We start from the raw sequence: 21,197 nt of genomic DNA on the forward strand, positions 1-21,197 counted from the left end.
GTTGCAAGACCTGTCTCCATCATGACCTTGCTGGGTGATTATAATCAGGTCCCTTCCCCTCTCTGAAGGTGACACTAATAATGAGATAGCAAGCCTCTTCCCAGCGAAAGTGTATTGAGCAGAGAGTCTGCACTGAAATTGTTTAGTGGCCTTTCAGGGGGGCTCCAAAGAGCTCCCGGTACTACAGTCCTTTATGTCTCAGCACAGAAAGAATTCTGTGAGAACCAAAGTGATGGATAAGAAGTGATTTCGTAGAATAGAACAGTTGTAAGTCTTACAAGCAGGTGGGCGAGGGGGTGCCATGCCCTGAGAACTTACTGGGCTACAGTTTCATAATTAAAGGAAAAGTAGGGGGTGGGAGAGGAACTTCTTTGTGTTTCTTCAGTAGACTTTCTTGCCTGTCTTTCTTGCTTCCAACATCAGCTCCTTCTCCAGGTTGCGCAGGGGACTTTTCTCATCCCTACAGGGTCAAGCTAGGTCCACAAATTGTTGTTTTTCATGTGTGCAGAGAGCATGTCTTAGGAATCAGTAACTTGCTGAGCTCACTGGGCAGGCGGTGGGCCTCGTGCCACCATTGTTTCATTGTTTAGGGGCAGTCCCGTGCTTCTGTTGCATGGTTTTGTTGCTAAGCCAGCCTGCTTGGTTCTGTGATTGAGCAAACCTGCTCCCTTGAGTAATCATTAACTTACAAGGCTCCCCTATATATATATATTTTACATACAATCCCCTAATGGGATTACCTATTTAATCATCTACTTTGTCCCTTTTACTCTGTCCCTATCAGTACCACACATTAGTATAATTTTTTTATCTCTTTCTATCTTGTCAGCAAGAGGTCTGTGCTTGTATGCTTTGGGTGTGTTCATCACGATAACAGGTAGAGATGAAGAACTAGAGGTGCCAGGAATTCTGGATGGGTTTTCATTAGAAAATCAGAATGCTACTTGGGAGAGGAAAGAATTGATATAGAAATCGAGAAAGAGGAGGCGAGAAAACTTCCGAGTGGGTAGAGTTTTTATGAGTCTAAAATGAGGAACAGCTGTTGAACTATATGTGCTATTGGGAAGGAGATGGGGAAAAGAGGAATTTTAAAAATATTTGCCATGTGTCAAATGATGGCATTCTCCTTTGCACTTCCAATAAATTTAGGTGAAGAGGTGAATTGCTTGTGTCCTTTTTAGGGAGTTAAGGAACCTGATGTAGAACACTGTGCCAAGACTGGCTGTGAGGTGTCAGCTTTATTGAGGTTACAATAAAAGCAGTTGAAATGAGCTCAGCACTTCCCATGTCTCAGACTCGGTGCTGAGTGTGTTAACGTGTACCATCTCAGTCCTCGCTAGAATCTTATGAAGTAAAGTTCCGTTATTGTCCCATTTCACAGATACAGCAACTGAGGTCCAGGATGGTTAAGTGAGAAGGCCATGATTTATCAAGTCTGCTGTTTAGTCGCTAAATCATGTCCGACTTATTGCAACCCCATGGACTGTAGCCCGCCAGGCTCCTCTGTTCATGGGGTTTCCCAGTCAAAAATACTGGAGTCGGTTGCTGTCTCCTCCTCCAGGGGATCTTCCTGACCTAGGGATTGATCCTGTGTCTCTTGCATTGGCAGGCAGATTCTTTACCACTTAATCAAGTCCAGGGTCCTTTTTATTTCATTGAGCTCTACACTTATACACAGTAACCCTGTCTCCTGGTGCTGACCGGCGCCGGGCTGTGTTTTGGCCAGGCCTGGGGCTCTAAGGGTCCATCTAGCCATCTCTGGGCTTGTTTCTTCCACAGACGAAGTGGCTTGTGCAGACCCAGAAATCTGCCGGAAGGTCTGTAGCAACCCCGCCGGCTGCTCTGACATCGCGTATCCCAAACTTGTGCTGGAACTCCTGCCTACAGGTAATGATCCATCACCCTTCAGCTGAGTCCCCCCGAGAAAGGAGGACCCTGGCTGGGCTCCGATCTGAGGTGGGGGACAAGATGTGAGGGCTCCCAGTTGAAGCTGAGGCCCTGGCTCCGCAGGGGCTGTGCCCCACCCACCTCTGTGTCCCTCCTCTTGGCTCCCAGCCCTGAGTTCTGCCTTCTCAGTGTTGAACCTCTCAGGACCAGTTAGCCACAGACCTGGGCAATGGGGTCAACAGTGAAGGCAGAAAAAAGCCCAAGGCCCATAGAGCTCCCTTCTGCCCCCAGGGCTCCGCGGGCTCATGATGGCTGTGATGGTGGCGGCGCTCACGTCTTCCCTCACCTCCATCTTTAACAGTGCCAGCACCATCTTCACCATGGACCTCTGGAACCATCTCCGGCCTCGGGCATCTGAGAAGGAGCTCATGATTGTGGGCAGGTACAGTCTTACTCTGGTGGCTCAGACGGCAAAGCGTCTGCCTGCAATGTGGGAGACCTGGGTTCGATCCCTGGGTCAGGAAGATCCCCTGGAGAAGGCAACGGCAAGCCACTCCAGTTACTCTTGCCTGGAAGATCCCATGGACAGAGGAGCCTGGTAGGCTACAGTCCATGGGGTTGTAAGGAGTCAGACACGACTGAGCGACTTCACTTTCTTTCACTTTTCATAGTCTTATTGGGTGGAGCCGGGCAAGAGTCTGAAAAGTCAGGATAACTCAGGGAAGAAAAAGCTGAGCCATTCAAAGGGAAAGTCCAAACAGTGACTTCTCCTGGTTGGCTCAGCCTCGCTCTGATGGCCAAGCTGAAGGACACCAGGACCCTGTGGATGAGTAAGGCATTAATTCATTCAAGAGCACCTCCTATGTGCCAGGTGCTGGGCACATAGCAGGGAAAAGAAAAGAGTCATTTTGCTTTCTTGGAGCTAGAAGGAAAAAACAGAAGTAAACAGCTGGTTTTAACTGTAATGAGTATTATGACAGGTGAGCCAGGAGAACTAGGGCTTCAGGGGAAAGTCTCTTAACTTGGGTTGGGATTTGAGGGGTCAATAGGAGATAGCCAGGTAAAAGCAAGGAGGCTGTTCTGGAGGTTTGGGGGAAGGTTTCTCTACCAAGTCTTCTGCCAACTCCTGAAGCATAATGCAGGGAATGAAAATGAGTGAAGTGAGTGGCGTGCACATTTTATGCAAAATGTATGCTAACAAGCATCTCGGGGCCCTGCTTCTCCAGAAGGTGCATTCCTAGGGCTGTCTCAGCCGTGGCTGAGGGAAACGTATGACAACAAAAGGCTTCTCTGGTATCTCAGATGGTGAAGAATCCACCCGCAATGCAGGAGACCAGGGTTCGATGCCTGGGTCGGAAAGATCCCCTGGAGAAGGAAATGGCAATCTGCTCCAGTATTCTTGCCTGGAGAATTCCATGGACAGAGGGCCCTGGTGGGCTACAGTCCATGGGGTTTCAAAGAGTCGGATATGACTGAGCCACTAACTGTGACATCAGAAGCATATTCCGTTAAAAAAAAAGAAAGAGAGCTAAATTCAGTTCAGTTCAGTTCAGTCCCTTAGTCGTGTCCAACTCTGCGACTCCATGAATCACAAAACGCCAGGCCTCCCTGTCCATCACCAACTCCCGACTCAGACTCATGTCCATCGAGTCAGTGATGCCATCCAGCCATCTCATCCTCTGTTGTCCCCTTCTCCTCCTGCCCCCAATCCCTCCCAGCATCAGAGTCTTTTCCAATGAGTCAACTCTTTGCTTGAGGTAGCCAAAGTACTGGAGTTTCAGCTTTAGCATCACTCCTTCCAAAGAAATCCCAGGGCTGATCTCCTTCAAAATGGACTGGTTGGATCTCCTTGCAGTCCACAGGACTCTCAAGAGTCTTCTCCAACACCACAGTTCAAAAGCATCAATTCTTCGGCTCTCAGCCTAGAGAGCTAAATTAGATCTCATCAAAACCCAAAACTTTTTCACTTCAAAAGAAAATGAGAAGGGGACTTGGGTGGTCCAGTGGTTAAGACTCCGAGCTTCCAATGCAAGGGGCTTAAGTTTGATCTCTCAGGGAACTAAGATCTCACATGCTATGCAGGGTGGCCAAGAAAATAAAAAAGGAAAAGAAAGCAAAGAAAGCAAATGAGAAGATGAGTCACAGATTGGGAGAAACTATTTGCAAGCCAAATATTTGACAAAGGACTTGTAATCTAGAACAATCTTCAAAATGAGATTGTAATCTATTTTCTAATCTAATTTTGTATGATCTAACTTTCACAAAGATTTAAAATGACTTCAAGATACCACTGTACACCCACTAGTATGGCTATAATTGAATAGCAGATAGAGAGGCAGAGAAGCTGGACTTCTTGTGAATTGCAGGTGTTAATATACAATGGTTCAACTGTTCAAAACAGTTTGGCATTTTCTTAAAAAGTTAAATATAAACTTACCATATGACCTAGCAACTGCATTCCTAGAAATAAAACCGTATGTCTGCACAAAGACATGTACACAGGTGTTCATAGCATCAGTTTTTACAAGAGCCACAAAGGAGAAGCGATCTAAATGTCCACTTATGGGTGAAGGATAGATAATGTTACACAATGGCGTATCCACTCAACGGAATGTTTTCAACAATAAAAAGGAATGAAATACTGATACATGATATCTGATGAGCTTTAAAACATGCTAGATGAAAGAAGCCAACTGCAAAAGACCATGTATTGTATGTATTGTATACCATTTATGTGACATGTCCAGAAAAGCAAAGCTATAGACACAGAAGCCCCTAGGGGGCTTCCCTGGTGACTCAGATGGAAAAGAATCTGCCTGCAATGCAGGAGACCTGGGTTTGATTCCTGGCTCAGGAAGATCCCCTGGAGGAGGGCATGGCAACCCATTTCAGCATTCTTGCCTGGGAAACCCCAGGGACAGAGGAGCCTGGTGGGTACAGTCCATAGGATTACAAAGAGTCAGACATGACTGAGGGACTAACACTTTCATTTTCTGTCATAGAGATAGAAGCAGATAGAAGTGCTTCTTTAGGTTGGAAACAAGAATAAACTGTAAATGGGTATGAGGGGATGTTTTTGGAGTGATGTATATTCAAAAGCTCGATTGTGATATTGGTTACATGACTATAAATTTACCAAAATTACTTGATTGCACACTTACAGTGGGTGAATCTTATATAAATTCTACCTCCAAAAAGCTATAAAAAAAAAAGAGAAGTATCCAGGGAGGACAAAACTAATGTGGGGGGTGTGTGTCTCTCATTCAACCAGGGTGTTTGTGTTGCTTCTGGTGTTGGTCTCCATCCTCTGGATCCCTGTGGTCCAGGCCAGCCAGGGTGGCCAGCTCTTCATCTACATCCAGTCCATCAGTTCCTACCTACAGCCACCTGTGGCTGTGGTCTTCATCATGGGATGTTTCTGGAAGCGGGCCAATGAAAAGGTAGCTCTGGATCAGCCCTTCAGTCCGTCGGATGGGAGAGGAGGGACTTGGAGTGGGGACACGTGGATGTCAGGTGTCATTGTGGGGGGGAGGGTGATGAGATTTGGGGAGAAAGATCCAGGGAGGATGTTACCTGGCTTTTGAAAACACAAGCTATGAAGCTTCTACTTCGATGCATTTTTGTCTTTCCAAAGGGAAGCTGAACTAACAGGGAATTATATGTAATGGATCAATTGTATGTAAAAGATCAGCAGATAAGTAGCTCCCATCCTTTTTGAATCACTGACCCGTGCAGTGACCGTCATGGTAAAGACCAGCTCTGGAGGGGGCTTGCTGAGCTTTCCGGAGGCGTGTGTCTAAGATAGCTTTGCTTTGCTCTGCTCTGCAGGGTGCCTTCTTCGGTCTGGTCTTAGGCCTCCTCCTAGGCTTGGTTCGGCTGATCCTGGACTTCATCTACGCGCAGCCTCGCTGTGACCAGCTGGACGAGCGCCCAGCCGTGGTGAAGGACGTCCACTACCTCTACTTCTCTATGATCCTGTCCTCGGTCACCCTGATCACTGCGTGTGCCGTGAGCTGGCTCACAGAGCCGCCCTCTGAGGAAATGGTACTTTGGGGCTTGACCCTATAGCCATTGAGACCCTTTACTGCTAGAGACAGAAAACCAGGACTGATTTTCAAAAAGCTGAAAAGTCCAGGGTTTGGTCTTTGGAGGAACTTGATTTCAGAAAAGACCATCTGAATCCGTTGGTCACTTCTTTTTTTTTTTTTTTTTAAATGTATTATTTATTTTGGCTGCACTGGGTCTGTGTTATGGCACACGGTCTTCTCTCGTGGCTCGTGGGCTCCAGAGTGCACAGGTTTAGTAGTTGCGGTGTGAGGGCTTAGTTGCTCCATTGCGTGCAGGATCTTGGTTACCTGACCTGGGTCTCCTGCATTGGAAGGTGGACTTTTAACCACTGGACCACCAGGGAAGTCTCTTCTGGCCCCTATTCCTATTCTCCAGCCCCTATTCCTATTCTCCAGCCCCTAATGGGGTCAGCAGCTTCTAGGATACCTCCTCTCTTAGTCTCATTAAGCAAAAGCATAAACATTTTAGTCCCAGCATTTCCAGTGAAGCTGCTCATGCCCATTGATGGAGTCAGCCCAAGACACATGGTCACTCATGAACCAACCCACTTGCTGTGGCCAGAGAAATGGATGAGCCGAATGCTGGTCGCTGGGTCCCACACACCCCTGGGCTGGGGTTAAGCTCTTATTAGAATGAGGGAGGGTGAGATCCCCACAAGAGATTTGGGGCTTTCAAAGAAAGATGGGGAATGAGTGGGGGAAACGTCCATTGATTCTGAAGACTGCAGGGAGCTGAGGCTTGATGGAAGGTGGAGTGGGAGGGTGAGACTGGAAGAGACTTGGACATGAAGGCTGAGCCTGGGGTTGGAAGGAGGTAGGAGAAAGGGATGAACGTCACCACCCACCCCCATCTCACAATTTCTCTCTGCTCCATAGGTCAGTCGCTTGACCTGGTCTACTCGCCACGACCCTGTGGTCCAGAAGGAACAGGTGCCATCAGCCACTCCCCCGCCTCTTACCCTTTCTCAAAACGGGACACCAGAGGCCAGTGGCACCAACATCCAATTCGAGATGGTTCAAGAAAACATGTCCAAAACCCACAGCTGTGAGTTGCCTTTTGCCTAGGTTACAGTAGGAACCTCAAGAAGCATTATGTGTTTAAGAGGAAATTTTTCTATCATATCACTAGCAAGTGAAGGGGCACACTTGACATTTTGGCATCTCCTCATTCCCAGGGTCTGGTCTTCCCTTGCTCTCTGGCCACTGAAAGTGTTAGGAACTTTTGACAGATGCTTCAGGTGGGCAATGAGAGCCAACGTTTGTTGAGTGCCTACTAAAACACAGTTCATTTGATCCTCGTGAAACCCCACGTGGTAGGTGGGGGTTACTGCTGGCATTCTTTAAATTACTGGTTTTAAACTCTCAGCTTGCAGATGTATTTTGGTTTAGGCCACCTACTCTTTTAATGTGAGTTATTTAAAAGTAGGGAGATTTCATAACATTTCAGATTTCCACCTTCTTTTGAATAACTAGAAGATCTGGCAGCATGGAGCCCATTATGCCTGCCTGGCAAAAGTTGCCTGGAGGTGGGAAGCAGCTGGTCCTTAGACCTGAGATATACAGTTAGTCAAAGTCCCCAGCAGTCCCTTCTGCCTACATGACCCCAAGGCTGTGGTTGTCATTAATCACCATGCATGGCTTTTAAAGGAGCTTCCCTGGTGGCTCAGTGGTAAAGAATCTGCCTGCCAATGCAGGAGACTCAGGTTCAATCCTTGGGTCAGGAAGATCCCCTGGAGGAGGAAATGGCTACCCACTCCAGTATTCTTGCCTGGGAAATCCCAAGGACAGAGGAGCCTGGAAGGCTACAGTCTATGGGGCCGTAAAGAGTGGGACATGACTTGATGACTAGACAATAGCAAATGGCTTAAAAAAAATAATTGTGGCTATGAACCCATGGCATCCTATAGTGGGAAACGCAAGGACAGATGCAGAAGGCCATGTGCTTCAGGAAACATGAGAGAGAATCTTCCTTGGTAGAGGTGATGTGTCTAAGAAGCAAATCAGCTCCCCTGACTCCCGTAGGCCACCTGCCTGGCTCCATCTGCAGTTGATTTCACAGCCCCAGCTCTGAGTGGAGACAGAGTTCCCTGCAAAAGTGCCCGTCTCCCTTCAGCCTCTGGCAGGCGGTGCCACACACAGAGAGGGAGTCAGATCAAGCAGGTCCTAAACCCATCTCTGCCTCTGCTGACCTGCTCTGAGCTTCACTCAAGTTCGTCTGAGCCTCTATCTAAGAGGCTGAAATTCATCTGAAATTCTGCACCTAACCACCATGAAAAGTCTGAGAACACCAGCCTTTCAGAATTCAAGTCTTCCAGGATTGCGGTATTAACAAATACCTTCCAGAAGAGGAACATAAAGTTTTTATCACAGCTTTTATCACATACCAGGAGAGACTCTCTTCCCTCTTGTCTGGGAGACACAGCTCACCCTTATGACCTTTATCTGTTGTGTTCTTTTTAGGCGACACAACCACAAAGCGGTCCAAAGTGGTGAAAGCCATCTTGTGGCTCTGTGGGGTGGAGAACAAGGGCAAGGAACAGGCACCGAGCAGAGTGGACCCGATCATAGTTTCCCTGGAAGAAAACCCCTTGGTGAAAACCCTTCTGGACCTCAACCTCATCATTTGCATCAGCTGTGCCATTTTTCTCTGGGGCTACTTTGCTTAATGTGGGGGTGAACCCAGGGGTCTGAGCTCTCATTTGTTATCAATGTTCCGATTTTTTTAATGAAGGAGAAAAAAATAATAAAGCTTTGTTTGTTTACCACTCGGTGTCAAAGCTGTTAATCATCTATACCATCTTCAACATAATATTTAGCCCTTGTCTTGTTTATTTTTATCTATTTATTTATGGCATTGGATCTTAGTTTCAGCAGTTGGGATCTTCATTCCACCAAGCGGGATCTTTCCTTGAGGTGCATGAACTCTCTAGTTTGTGGTTCGCAGGCTCAGTAGTTGCGGCACAGGGGATTAGTTAGTTGCTCTGTGGCACGTGAGAGCTTAGTTTTCCGACCAGGGATCAGATCCGAGTCCCCTGTATTACAAGGTGGATTTGCAACCATTGGACCACCAGGGAAGTCCCTAGCCCTTCTTACAAGGGAATGAAGGTTAGAAGCTGGAAAAAGAGAGAAGAGTAAAGGCTTCCTTGTCTCAAAAGGCAGTCATTTACTTTTTATGTCCATCATGTAACATCAACAGCCAAACCCAAAAGGTGAGACAAGCAGAAACTCCCAGCCCTCCAGGAGACACATCTCCTGGGCTGGGTGTACTCTTCCCCAGCTCATCTTCCAAGCACGAGGAAGGGGACCTGCCTTCTGTCTCCTGCCTTTCACTCTTGCTGGCTTTGGGTGAAGAAATAGCTGGTCCCCAAAGGTTTTCTCACTGTGAAGTTTGCACCTCTGTATGATCTCTGGGAAACAGACCTGAGTTGGTGCCCTGGAATCTTGTGCCATAAGAAAATCAGGGGATCGGCTGCATGTTCCAAGTTTCTGCCTTAGCTTGGGCCTTTCTGCTTGACTCACCACAATGCTGTTCCCCTAAAACAAGCACCACAGCCACAAGGATCTAAAGTACAAATCCGACAGTCACTCCGCTCCTCCATCCACAGCCCGCTGCTCCCTGGTTGACTCTAAGGCCCTTCACACCCTTCACACTCCAGCTCCTGCTTCCCTCGCCAGGCTCACTCCTTGCCTGTGGCTCACCACCTCCCAGCTGCCCCCCGCCCCCCTCCACTTCTGTGCTATCTCTCACCTCACAGGCCATTCCTAGCACCTGGAGAGCCCACTTCTCCACTCCTCTCTCTACCAACAGGGACCTTCCTCCCACGTGTTTCCATGGTCCACCCCTCCCGCTCCCCCAGCCTCTCCCTGCTTCCAGGTGTTTGTAAGCTTCCTGCAGGCCAAGACCATGTTTGTGTGGCTCAGCTTGGTTCCCCAGGGTCTAGGTCAGTGTATGGAAGAGTAAGCCCATGGTATTCACCTAAAGAAGACATAGAAATCATTATAAGACACAGCTTCAGTTCTAAACATCCTTAGGTGAAAGCAAGAATGCTGTTTCTACCATGAAATAACATGAAAAACACTTTGGGTCATCCAAATATAATTTATTGATATGTATGAAAACTGCATTCAAATACAAATATAGAAGGTAAAAACAGAACTCTGATGAATTTTTGTTTTTCTTCTTCTCAAAATATATTTGGCTCAAGTATATCCTGATGGGTCATAGGTGACATTTTGACATAGGTGATGGGTAGACCCCAAGGTGACCCTCAGTGATCCCCACCTCCTGGTGTCTTGCTCTTGTGTAATCCCCTCCCCTTGAGTGTGGACAGAGCCTGTGACTGGCTTCTAACCAACACAATATGGCAGGGGTGATGAGATGCTGTCTGTGATTGTATTACAGCATGCAGACACTGTCTTGCCAGCAGACTCACTCTAGGGGTCTCCTTGTTGACTTGAAGTAGCAGCCTCCCTGCGGAAGCCCATATGATTGGGAACTGCAGGCAGCACTCACATCACGGTCAGCAAGAAGCACAGGCTCCCAGACCTTGCGGCCCTACAAGCACAAGGACATGACTTCTGCCAACATCCCGAGGGAGCTTAGGAGTGGGTCCTTCCCCAGGTGGACCTCCAGATAAGACCCCAGACCCATTTGACCCTTGACTGCAGCCTTGTGAGACCCAGGCAGAGGGGCCAGCTAAGTTCTGCCTGGACTTCTGACCCACAGAAACAATGAGATAATAAATGTGCATTGTTCTAAGCTGCTTAAGTTTGTGGTCATTTGTTGCTCAGCGATAACTGACAGTGTGTACCATTTATGGATACCTGTGTGGATATGAAGGGTGGGGTGATGCGGGGAGAGTTTGCCTGTGGGGTTGCCAGGGGTCTGCACAGCCACGTGCTGGAGAGTGAGCAGAAAAGGACAGCCTCTGTTGGCTGGGGTGATGAGATACCGCCTCTGATTGTATTATAGCATGTAGTGATACACTCTCTTTTGAAGAGTGTTATCAAGTAGGAGTCATTTGCTTGCAAGTAAGAAACCCTACAAAGTTTAGGCAAAAAACAATAAAAAATAAAGGCGGGGTGGTGGGGGAGAGAATTTGTGGTGAGGGTACCAGGGCAGGAAATGCAGAATGGCCTCAGTGATGGAGATGGGTTAATGGGAGAGCGAACTGCAGAGACACCTCTGAAAGTGATGCCAGAGAAGGTACCTCACCTCTGCGCTACGTCATGCCTTTTCCCTAAGCTGGCGGCTCAGGCAGTTTGAACCGCTTTTTGCCTTTTGGTTGCATCAGAGCCAGCGGCTTCACCATGTCCACAGGACTTTCTTTATCTTCAGCTCCATCACTAGGCTATTAGCAAAGTGGATGCCTTTGGTCTAGAAATATCTGTCAGTGGTGTGCCGCCCAGCCTCACTCAAGACCCTATACTGTGAGTCAGAGACTACTTAGGGCTCTGAAATGCACTCAGACCATCAGGCTCATGGTGCAGGTGGCAGAATGGTGGGACTAGACCACAGGTAGAGAAACTAGAAAAAGGGGTTGTCTTAAGTCCTGCAAGTATGAGCACTTTAAGGATTCACTGGGCTTAGGACAGTACTGGAAGCTGAAGCCCCAAGAAGGGGACAAAGGGGCTCCGTGGAGCCCACAAGGGAACCAGGGTATTAAAGAGGTTCAGGGATTCAGTCATTCCACCTGCATCTGACCTGTAGGGAATTCACAGGGTAGAACCCAGTACAATCAAGGCAACCAGAGGACACCCTGACCCCCTGTAGCCTCCAAACGGCCAGACCAAGAACAGCAGATGGGTGCTGCCTGCAAGGTGCTTGGTGAGAGGCCCAGGCCCTTGACTCTGGTGTTGCTGTGGGCAGGGAAGCAGGAACAGAAGACCTGAGCACCCAGGACTGACGCTGCCATGAGTAGCTGTATGGAGAAGGGAAGGGAACAGTCTGAAGGGCAGATCCCAGCACCTTCCTGGATGGTCAGGGAAGGCAATGTGAGTTTGTATTACAGACCTCTCCCCCTCTCTGATGGGGGGTATGGTGAAGAGACTCTTGTCATGTGTAGCACCCCGGGCAAGGTGACAGCCACGTGGTGACCCCTGCCCCCCACGCAGGGGTGATTCTGTCTCTGCGGCACCTTGCAGGTGCTCCCGTGGTGATGCAATGACAGCTTTGACTACGGGCTGAGCCACCACGTCCCACACCTCCCTCGCCCATCCAGGAAGATGGACAGTGGCTGCTGACGCACATACAGGGCAAGCAAGCTTCATTCTTCTTTAGGTGGGAGCTGCTGTGGTCGGGTGATAGCTACAGACAACAGGAGGGTGAAACAGGAACACTGTTCCTAAAGTAAAGAGGGTAGGGTTTGCTGTGTTTCAGAACCATTTTGTTCAAACAACAAACCTCAGCATACATTCTGGGGAGAATGTCTGCCATGGCCCTTCTTCCTCCCCAGGCACCCACACCATCTCCTGGGCAAGCACCATATCCCAGCTCCCTCTGGAGTGTGAGTTCAGGCATCCTAAAAGAAGCGTCTCCAAGGTCTGCAGAGATGCCTGACTGCGGATGGCTGAGCTCCTTGGAGAAGGGGTCAATACTTGGGAGCAATGTATCAATACAAGGAGACTTTTGCTTTCTCTAGAGGGTTTGCTTTAGTGCTAAACGGAGATGGGAGGGAGCAGAGAAAAAGAACAGAGGTGGTGTATGAGGAAGGAAAGAGTGAGCCTTCAGTAAACACAAATTTAAGATAGGGGGTACACAGGTTTACAGGTACATATTTTCAATGTAATTTAAAAGTGCAGGGAGTTAAACTTTGAGTTAAGAGGAAAAAATGATTGTCTTTTGCAAGTTAAATTTAAGTCAATTCATAAAGCTGTGGTGCTGGAGAACTCTTGAGAGCCCCTTGGACTGCAAGGAGATCAAACCAGTCCATCCTAAAGGAAATTAGTCCTGAATATTCATTGGAAGAACTGACGCTGAAGCTGAAGCCCCAGTTTTTAGCCACCTCATTCGAAGAGCCGACTTATTGGGAAAGACCCTGATGCTGGGAAAGACTGAAGGCAGGAGAAGAAGGGGGTGACAGAGGATGAGACTGGTTGGATGGCCATCACTGATCCAATGGACATGAGTTTGAGCAAGTTCCTGGAGACATGAAGGGCAGGGAAGCCTGGTGTGCTGTAGTCCATGGGGTTGCAAAGAGTCGGACATGACTGAGCAACTGGAAAACAACAACAACAACAATAGGGGAAGGAGGTCCAGTGGCTTCTGAGCAGGAGTTGGGTCATGGATGTGCCTGGCGAGCGATTCTATCAGTGGAGCCACTTGGGGCAGCCAGCAGGGCAGCGTGTGTCCCAAGAGCTGATGCCAAATCTGGGCCACAGGGAGGCACTATCAACACAATAGGTGTCCAGCCAATCGGCCTCATTTTGCTCCAATCCCCCATCCACTCTTCCCAGGTTATTTCAATCCTGGGAAAGAAGTGCTTTCCAGTCACTAGAAGAGGGATTTCCCTGGAAGGTAATGAATGGCTCTGCCTCCTGCACTGAGCCTGTGGGGCTGAGATACTGAGAGTTGGCCTACAAGTGTCTAAGTGTCGCTAGACAAGTGTCTCCAGACAAGAAAAAGAATCAGGACTGGTAAGAGCAAAGGAAGAACCCAGCCCCTGGAACATTCGATGAGAGAGAACCAGTCTGGGAGGTCTCTGGGTCCCCTGGGGGCGGGTCTCACTGCTGAGACCTTGCTCTTGACCCTTTAAAACTTCTACATTCACAGTTAAGACTTTCAGCTGTCACATCCACAAGTCTTTTTTTTTTTTAATTAAAAAAATTTTTTTGACATGTGAGATCTCAGTTTCCCTGACCAGGGACGGAACCCACGCCTCCTACAGTAGAAGCGCAGACTCCAAACCACAGGACTGTCAGGGAAGTCCCCCATCCATAGTTCTCTGTAGTTAAGTGACAAATGAAAACATGCACACACACAATCCACAGTTTTGCCTGCAAGAATGATAGTTTTCATATAAACCACAGAATATATTTAATTCAAATTAAACATGAAACTAGAATAACGTTCGGTCCTTATCAAGTAGCAATTACATTGTTTAAAAAAAAAAAAAAAAGAACAGTACATTTCTGTCTACATTCTGGCAATCCAACAAGGCACAAGGCGATCCAGTTTGCTGAGGTGACGGATCCAGCAGTCACCCCCAATGCTCGTGGTTCTGAGGGGTCCGGGAGACACAGACCATACTTCATACAAAATGATTCTGCAGCATGTCTGAAGGAGAGGAAACTCCCTTGTGATAGATGAGAAGGAAAGTCCAAGCAGCAGGAAGTAGGTGAGCATAATGGATGTACTTCATTAAATAGAGTGTTAATGCAAGGCTCTTTGTTCATTCCAAGTTGCCGGTGGTGCTGCCTGTGTGAACAACAGGGACAAAAGCTTCCAACACGTGTCTCGGCAATGATACACCTTCCACTGTTGGTATCTCTCTTAAAAAAAAAAAATTTTTTTTTTTTTTGGCATGATTCTTTCCCATGTAAAAAAAGCCAACTTCTTCAAGACACAGGTCATCCAGCTTTAAGTGTCAGCCTCTGCTCTCTCCTGGGGCTGTGAGAAGGCCAAGTCCAGCATGGTGAGGCCTTTCTTTTTCCCCTTCACTGAAAGCTTCTCACTGTTTGGTCTATGAAGATTAACATCTGCCTGCCCCTGCTCCACTCGCCAGGGTGGAAGGGGTCAAGGGTGGGGCATGGCTTTCTTCACAGGGCAGTGCTTTCTGTATCATTGTCCATATCCAACAGAATGCGGCCAGGCAGGTCTTTGCTGGCTGAGTCTGATTGCATTTCAGGAAAGATGCTGCGAAGCGGTTCTGAAACCCTAGAATTGGTGTCTGGACAAAAACATGAGGAGACATGGTATCAATGGTGTGGAAATGCCCAAGAGGCCACCGAGGTTCTCTGAGAAGAAGAGAAGCTGGAGAGTTTGAGAGTCAGCCCATGCACGCACACTCCCCTACTACAGGCACCATTAGCCCTAAGAAGTTGAGTCAAGCCTTGGAGACCCCAGGGACAGCCATGTGGCACAGACCACCTGGCTCTGGTCCTTTCTGGAAGCCCACGGCAATCCTCAGAGATGCAACCCTGGAAGGATCTGCTTGCTGTGACTGAGGAAGAGAGACCTTATTCCTACCAATAACTCTACGGCATTAACTGAAATCTGCTGACAACATCTGGGCTGTGGGAAGGGCTGAGCTTCACTGGAAAGGGTTCCCTCTTCTGAGGCTGGTGAGTTTCCTCCTGTTATTAATGAATGCTGTGCCCTCAACCTCGGCATTAGTGACATGTGGGGCCAGATCACCCTGGGTGTGGGGCTGTCTTATGCACTGTAGGATGCTGAGCAGCAGCATCTCTGCCCTTAACCCGTGAGACACTAATGGCACACAACTCTTCTTCCCACAGCTGACAACCAAAGATATCTCTGCTGGTGCTAAGTCGCTTCAGTCATGTCCGACTCTGTGCGACCCCATAGACGGCAGCCCACCAGGCTCCTCCGTCCCTGGGATTCTCCAGGCAAGAACACTGGAGCAGGTTGCCATTTCCTTCTCCAATGCATGAAAGTGAAAAGTGAAAGTGAAGTCACTCAGTCGTTTCCGACTCTTCACGACCCCATGGTCTGCAGCCTACCAGGCTCCTCCGTCCATGGGATTCTCCAGGCAAGAGTACTGGAGTGGGGTGCCAGTGCCTTCTCTAGTCACTGCCAAATGTCCCTGGGAAGGGGGTGGGAGCACACAATCACCCCTGGCTAACAATCACTGAGGCAGAGCACCAAATCTCCTACAAATATTAATTTTCACATCTATTTCTAATACTTGTACAAGCGTGCTAAATTGCTTCAGTCATGTCCGACTCTGTGCAACCCTGTGGATTGTAGCTCACCAGGCTCCTCTGTCCATGGGACTCTCCAGGCAAGAATCCTGGAGTGGGTTGCCATGCTCTCCTTCAGGGGATTTCCTGACCCAGGGATTAAACCCGTGTCTCCTACATCTCCTGCATCCGCAGGTGGGTTCTTTACCATTAGCACCACCTGGGAAGCCCATTTCTAATACTTATATACCTCCAATTCCTTTTTCGTGTCTTATTACATTGGCTGGAACTCCTTCAGCGAGATGGCAAATACATGGTCCTCAAGCCATGATTGCTCACAAGACACCTGAACCAATCACAGCCCTCTTCCTAGTGAGATGGTGAGTCTCAGACTCCTTCATCATGACCAAATACTTGTTCAGCACCTACCACATTCTAGCTGTGAGGATCCAATAGTGAACAAGTCAGACACAGCTTTAGCTGAAGCCCATGGCTAAGTTGGGGAGACAGGCCTTCTGGTCTTGAAAACTTTGTTTCTCTAGTAGATGTGAATTCTAGCAAAAGATGAGCCTTGTTAGGGATTTTAGGGCAGTGGAAGAGAGGCAGAAGATGTTCAGATGTGCTGTCGTTTCCTTTTGCCAGGTTAGAGCTAGTCATGTAGGGAGCAGGGAGGGAACCAGAGTGGTGGTGGGGGGCTGTGCTGGGGTTTTCCTGTTATGCTTAGAGCTGCTTTTCTGTACTGGCTGCGGTACAGTCTACCCTTGCTGGAAGCTGCTTTCAACAGTACTAAAACAGTACTAAACAGTATTTCAACAGTACTGAACAGTACTTCCGTTTTAGCCGCTCCTGATCCACATAGGCAGAACTGGCAAAAGCAGTTGTATCCTGGGAAGCTCACTTCTTTGAGACTCCTGCTCTGACACATGCCTACAGCTCTGAGGTGCGAGATCTACTTACTCCCTGGGGTGTCCCTTTTCTCTCAGTCACTCCTGGGTTGGCAGACCATCCCTTGAGATTTGCTGTGCACCATAACTCAGGTAAATATCCGAATTTATGGAGGTGCCAAGGTGTCAAAGAGTTGAGGAGCTGCGTGTCATTTCAGATAGCTCAGGTCTTACAATAATCGTAAGTCAGCTGAGTGGTGCTGCACTGCACTGTCTAAAGGAACAGGTGAGGGTGGTCTATGTGCACAGAATACAGACTGTCTCAGATTTGTCCTCAGCAGAATGAAAGTCGACGAGGGCAGGGACCATGTCTCTCCGACTTACAGTGCATCCTTAGTGCTCAGAACAGTGATGAGTTAATAGCAGACATTCAATAAACGTTGTAGCTGTTTGTCTGTCTGTCTGTCTAGACAGAAAAATAGACAAAAAGTCATCTAGTCCAGCCATCTTTCTAATCCTCTTTGCTGACAGCCTCATGTAAAGAAGTAGGCATGTTTTGAAGACAACACTGATACAAGAAACTCACTGCACATTCAACCCATTTACCATTATCCTAACCCAACAAGACAGATGGGACAATCAGCCAGTGCCGCTTCTTGGCTCATAGACTTTACATAGAAATACGGAACTGACATGCATGATGCCGAGGGGGTATGCATATGAGTTAGATTTCTACTGATAAGTATCTCTATTTACATGTAAATGTAACACCTATCAGTAACAGATCCTTTTCAGAGTACAAACTTGTTATTTTTCTTCTTTTTCTTTTTTTAACATCACAAATAATTTCTGGACTTGACTTTTCTGAGTTTTTCTAGCTATTTATGATGAACACATATTACTTACATACTTAGAAGAAAAATGTGTGGTGGGACATAGGGGAAATTCCTTTACTTCACCCTGCTTGGTTTGCCTGAGGTTGGTGGATTTCCCCCGTCTCCCTTTTATATGAACCATTTCTTGAAAGAAAACAACAAATCTGTTTACACACAAAAAGCAGTAAGAATCATGGCATGTGTGCAGAGTCAGCTTTCAGAAAGAGCCAGATCTTTATCCCAGTGGCCGAAGCTACTGAGCAGCTACTACTTTCCAGGTGTGGTGCTGAGTGCGCCACACACTCGCAATGAACCCTCGTGAAATCACCCCACGGTGGCACTGGCGCCACCATAAGACAAGCAAGGGGGAGTCTGGGCTGGGGCTGGGTTCTCTGATCCAGGGGACACAGCCAGCACCGGAAGGAGGGGCTAAGCCAGACCAGCTGGGCTCTGGAGCCTGGTTCTTAATATTCAGAAGGCCTCTCCGCCTCCCCAGAGGAGTCTGGATGCCCCTGGAGAGAGAAGACAGCACCTGAGCAGATAATGGCTTGAGGCTTAGACTTTGGCTCATTTTAGTGACTTAAAGTGTCACTAGCGTCTTTAGTGACTTAAAGACTTTTGGCTCATTATTTGCAAAGAAGATAAAGGGTCTTTTGCCTATAGGAGCCCTTCAATGTTTTTTAAAAAACATCTCCAAAACTTTCTGGCTATGGATTTACGCAAGGCATCATTTTTCATTATACCCACACTCCAAGATGGGCTGGTTTGAGATTGAGCATATTTCTTGGAGTTAAGTTCATATGAAAAGTATTATAAGAAGGCTGAGCAAGAGGGCCAAGTCACAGCCTCTGCTTGCTGGTAGAAGGCCATGTGGTTCACCATTGCTCTGGGGCTCTGACTAACATACCCTGGATCCTCCAATTCCATGAACAGAGGAGCCTGGTGGGCTACAGTCCATGGGGTTTCAAAGAGTCGGACACGACTGAGATACTGAGCGCACACACACACACGTCTAAGAGTGGGCCTTCTGAGGGTGGGAACCGGCATTCTACAGTTTAGGGTATGGCCCTAGAAAGTTTGTCACTTCAACAATATTTAGCATGTGATTTAGGTGGTAAACCTACCCTTTAGAAAGGCCAAGGTTATTCTGATAGCCACTTTGACACGTTAAGGGATCCGAACACAAACCTGAAATTAAACATTTCAGGCACAAGTGCAGGGTGAATCACCCCTCAATCATTAAACCCTTCTCTAAGCTAGAGTCTGAGGGAATGACTTCCTTACAATCCTCATCAGTTTTCTAGGGCTGGGAGAGGCTTACTCATCTGTAAGCAACTTTGAGTCAACTCTCTTATTTCAGTCAAAGGAGAGCGCCTGTTCCAGTCTCACTGGATGTTTATCTTGACGTGATCCTGACATCCATTTATTAAAAATAAAATGCAACTAGAAGCAGAAGCCACTTACATGTCCAACTGTGAGCAATAAAACCTCTGCTTAATGAAATATCATGCAGTCATTGAAAAACTACATCATAACATGGGAAATAGCATATCATATAAAGTTATAAAAATTATATAATACAAGAAAGAGCACATGATGTAAAGTAAAATAAAAACAGAAAATCAAACTCTGTATATGCCAAACAATTATGATCATGCATCCCTTTGCCTTTTAGGAAAAAAAAAAACTAGAAGGAAAAAATAAAATATGAATAGTGGACTTCTTCAATTATGGAAGAGTGATTTCTTATTGCTTCTAATTTCCCAATTTGCTTTAGCATCCATATTTATTTATTTTTTAAATATATTACTTTTTTGAAAAGTTTTTTTTTTTTTTTTTTTTTTTTTACTGTGGACCATTTTTATGGTTTTTATTGAATTTGTTACAATATTGCTTGTTTTGTGTTTTGGTTTTTTGGCCACAAGGCCTATGGCATCTTAGCTCCCCAGCCAGGGATCGAACCTGCACCCCCTACATTGGAAGGTGAATTCTCAACCACTGGACCACAAGGGAAGTCCCAATACGTTACTTACGTGCTATTAAAAAAATGCTTAATTTTAAAAAGCAAAAGCTATGAGAACCAGCAAAATGTCGAGTGTTGGATGACTACTATTGCGACTCGTTCTACCACTGTGCAGTGGATGAATGATTTACTAAATTAACTTTCAGGCTCACTAAATTAAGAATATCTTCTACTCCATTCCTGCACAGGGAGCTCCGCTCAGGGCTCTCTGATGACCTACAGGGGTGGTGGATGGTGGAAGGGAGGCTCAAGACAGAGGGGATATACGTCTACATATAATCGATTCATGCTCTTGTACAGCAGAAACTAACACCACATTGTAAAGCAATTATACTCCAATTAAAAAAATATATATCTATATCTTCTAGTCCAGAGCACTGTCTTTTCAACCCACTACCAAGTGGCACATTGGGATCAAAATACGGACGCCTGGGCTCCAGATCTGACCTGTCTGGATCTGGGCATGTGAGTCTTTAAAATGGTGACATACGAATCTAATACCTAACTCTGATTATCTATTTTTTCTCGATAAAAGTTGTAATAAATAGCTACCACTGACTCAGACCCCCTGTATATTAAGAACTGTAGGATCCTTTTCTTATTGTATCTGCTGTAACGCCTTGGATAGTTACTCTTGCAAATGTCACCATTTTACAGATCCAGGTGATGCGGGGCTGTCGTTACACAGAAAGCTGAAATTCAGATTCAGACAGGTCTGATTCTAGTGTGTTTTTTCACTACCTCTCAAGCCTGCCCGGTACAGAAAAGACTAGGAGTTGAGGAGGTGACAAGGCCAGCCCGGTGACGCGGGTGTGTGAACACAGTACTCAGAGTACTTGGCAGCAAGCATGAACAAAGCCAGCCTCCCTTAGTACATGCACTGTTAGTGGGGGTGCGAGCAGGCAGGGTTAGAGTGAACGGTTAACATCAGGCATTAGTGCGCAAACATGATCATCAAGGAGCGACAATGCTTTGGCCAATCAGGTGCCTTTTCCTTACCATTAAATATTCCAATTTCAGTTCTTACTGAATATGGCAGGTCATACATCTAAATTATTTAATGAAATGTTTAGATTAGAACACTCTAAAATCTATTACTTTAAAAACAGCAAGATGTAAACTCTTTTCCTTGCAAAGCTAAAATCCTACTGCTCTTCTTTCTTCTTACTGCTTTCTAGAGTAACAGTTAAGAAGAGATTCAGAATGACAGCAGAATTCCTCCTTCCTCTGGTGCTGAGCTGCAAGAAATTGACTGCCAAACCTGTTTGGTATCAGTAATCTCCCCTGAGAGCTTATCTTAATCCCCAGGCCATAAATCAGGTTTTAAGATTAAATGCTCTCAGCGAATAACCTGTTTTCAGGAATTCGTCTGTCTAGAGTTTTTTGAAGTGAAAACATGATTTCATAATAAAGGACTGCCTGTCTAGGGAAGTTACAACATTTTCTTCTTCTTGAAAAACCCAATGACTGTATTCCAGATTGGTTAACAGCAGCATGATCAACACAAGCATATTCATAAATTCTAAATGCTGGCCTTTTATGTACTTCTAATGGCAATTCAGGGGATTTGAAGAAACTAAACATTAATTCTTTAAGACAA

The 21,197-nt window shown here is 46.8% G+C and overlaps 2 protein-coding genes across 5 annotated transcripts in view; one reads left to right on the top strand and one right to left on the bottom strand.

Moving 5' to 3' along the window:
- Positions 1–8,719, top strand: part of SLC5A11 (solute carrier family 5 member 11) — a 57,555-nt gene extending 48,836 nt beyond the window's left edge. For both annotated transcript variants that reach the window (XM_042239969.1, XM_027961475.2), the window contains 6 exons: positions 1,780–1,887; positions 2,179–2,329; positions 5,159–5,327; positions 5,716–5,931; positions 6,831–6,999; positions 8,415–8,719. In XM_042239969.1, the coding sequence (XP_042095903.1) occupies positions 1,780–1,887; positions 2,179–2,329; positions 5,159–5,327; positions 5,716–5,931; positions 6,831–6,999; positions 8,415–8,620 (1,019 nt within the window). In that variant the 3' untranslated portion in view covers positions 8,621–8,719. The remainder of the gene's footprint in view (positions 1–1,779; positions 1,888–2,178; positions 2,330–5,158; positions 5,328–5,715; positions 5,932–6,830; positions 7,000–8,414) is intronic.
- A 1,314-nt stretch (positions 8,720–10,033) lies between these two features.
- The window catches only part of ARHGAP17 (Rho GTPase activating protein 17), a 100,015-nt gene continuing 88,851 nt past the window's right edge, over positions 10,034–21,197 (bottom strand). For 2 of the 3 annotated variants that reach the window (XM_027961628.3, XM_027961624.3), the window contains one exon: positions 10,034–14,842. In XM_027961628.3, the coding sequence (XP_027817429.1) occupies positions 14,712–14,842 (131 nt within the window). In that variant the 3' untranslated portion in view covers positions 10,034–14,711. Of the gene's footprint in view, positions 14,843–20,596; positions 20,646–21,197 lie in introns of all 3 variants that reach the window. The other variant, XM_060406209.1, reaches the window with a different exon arrangement.

The sequence above is a fragment of the Ovis aries genome, chromosome 24 (assembly GCF_016772045.2).
Source record: "Ovis aries strain OAR_USU_Benz2616 breed Rambouillet chromosome 24, ARS-UI_Ramb_v3.0, whole genome shotgun sequence".
NCBI classification, from domain to species: Eukaryota; Metazoa; Chordata; class Mammalia; order Artiodactyla; family Bovidae; genus Ovis; species Ovis aries.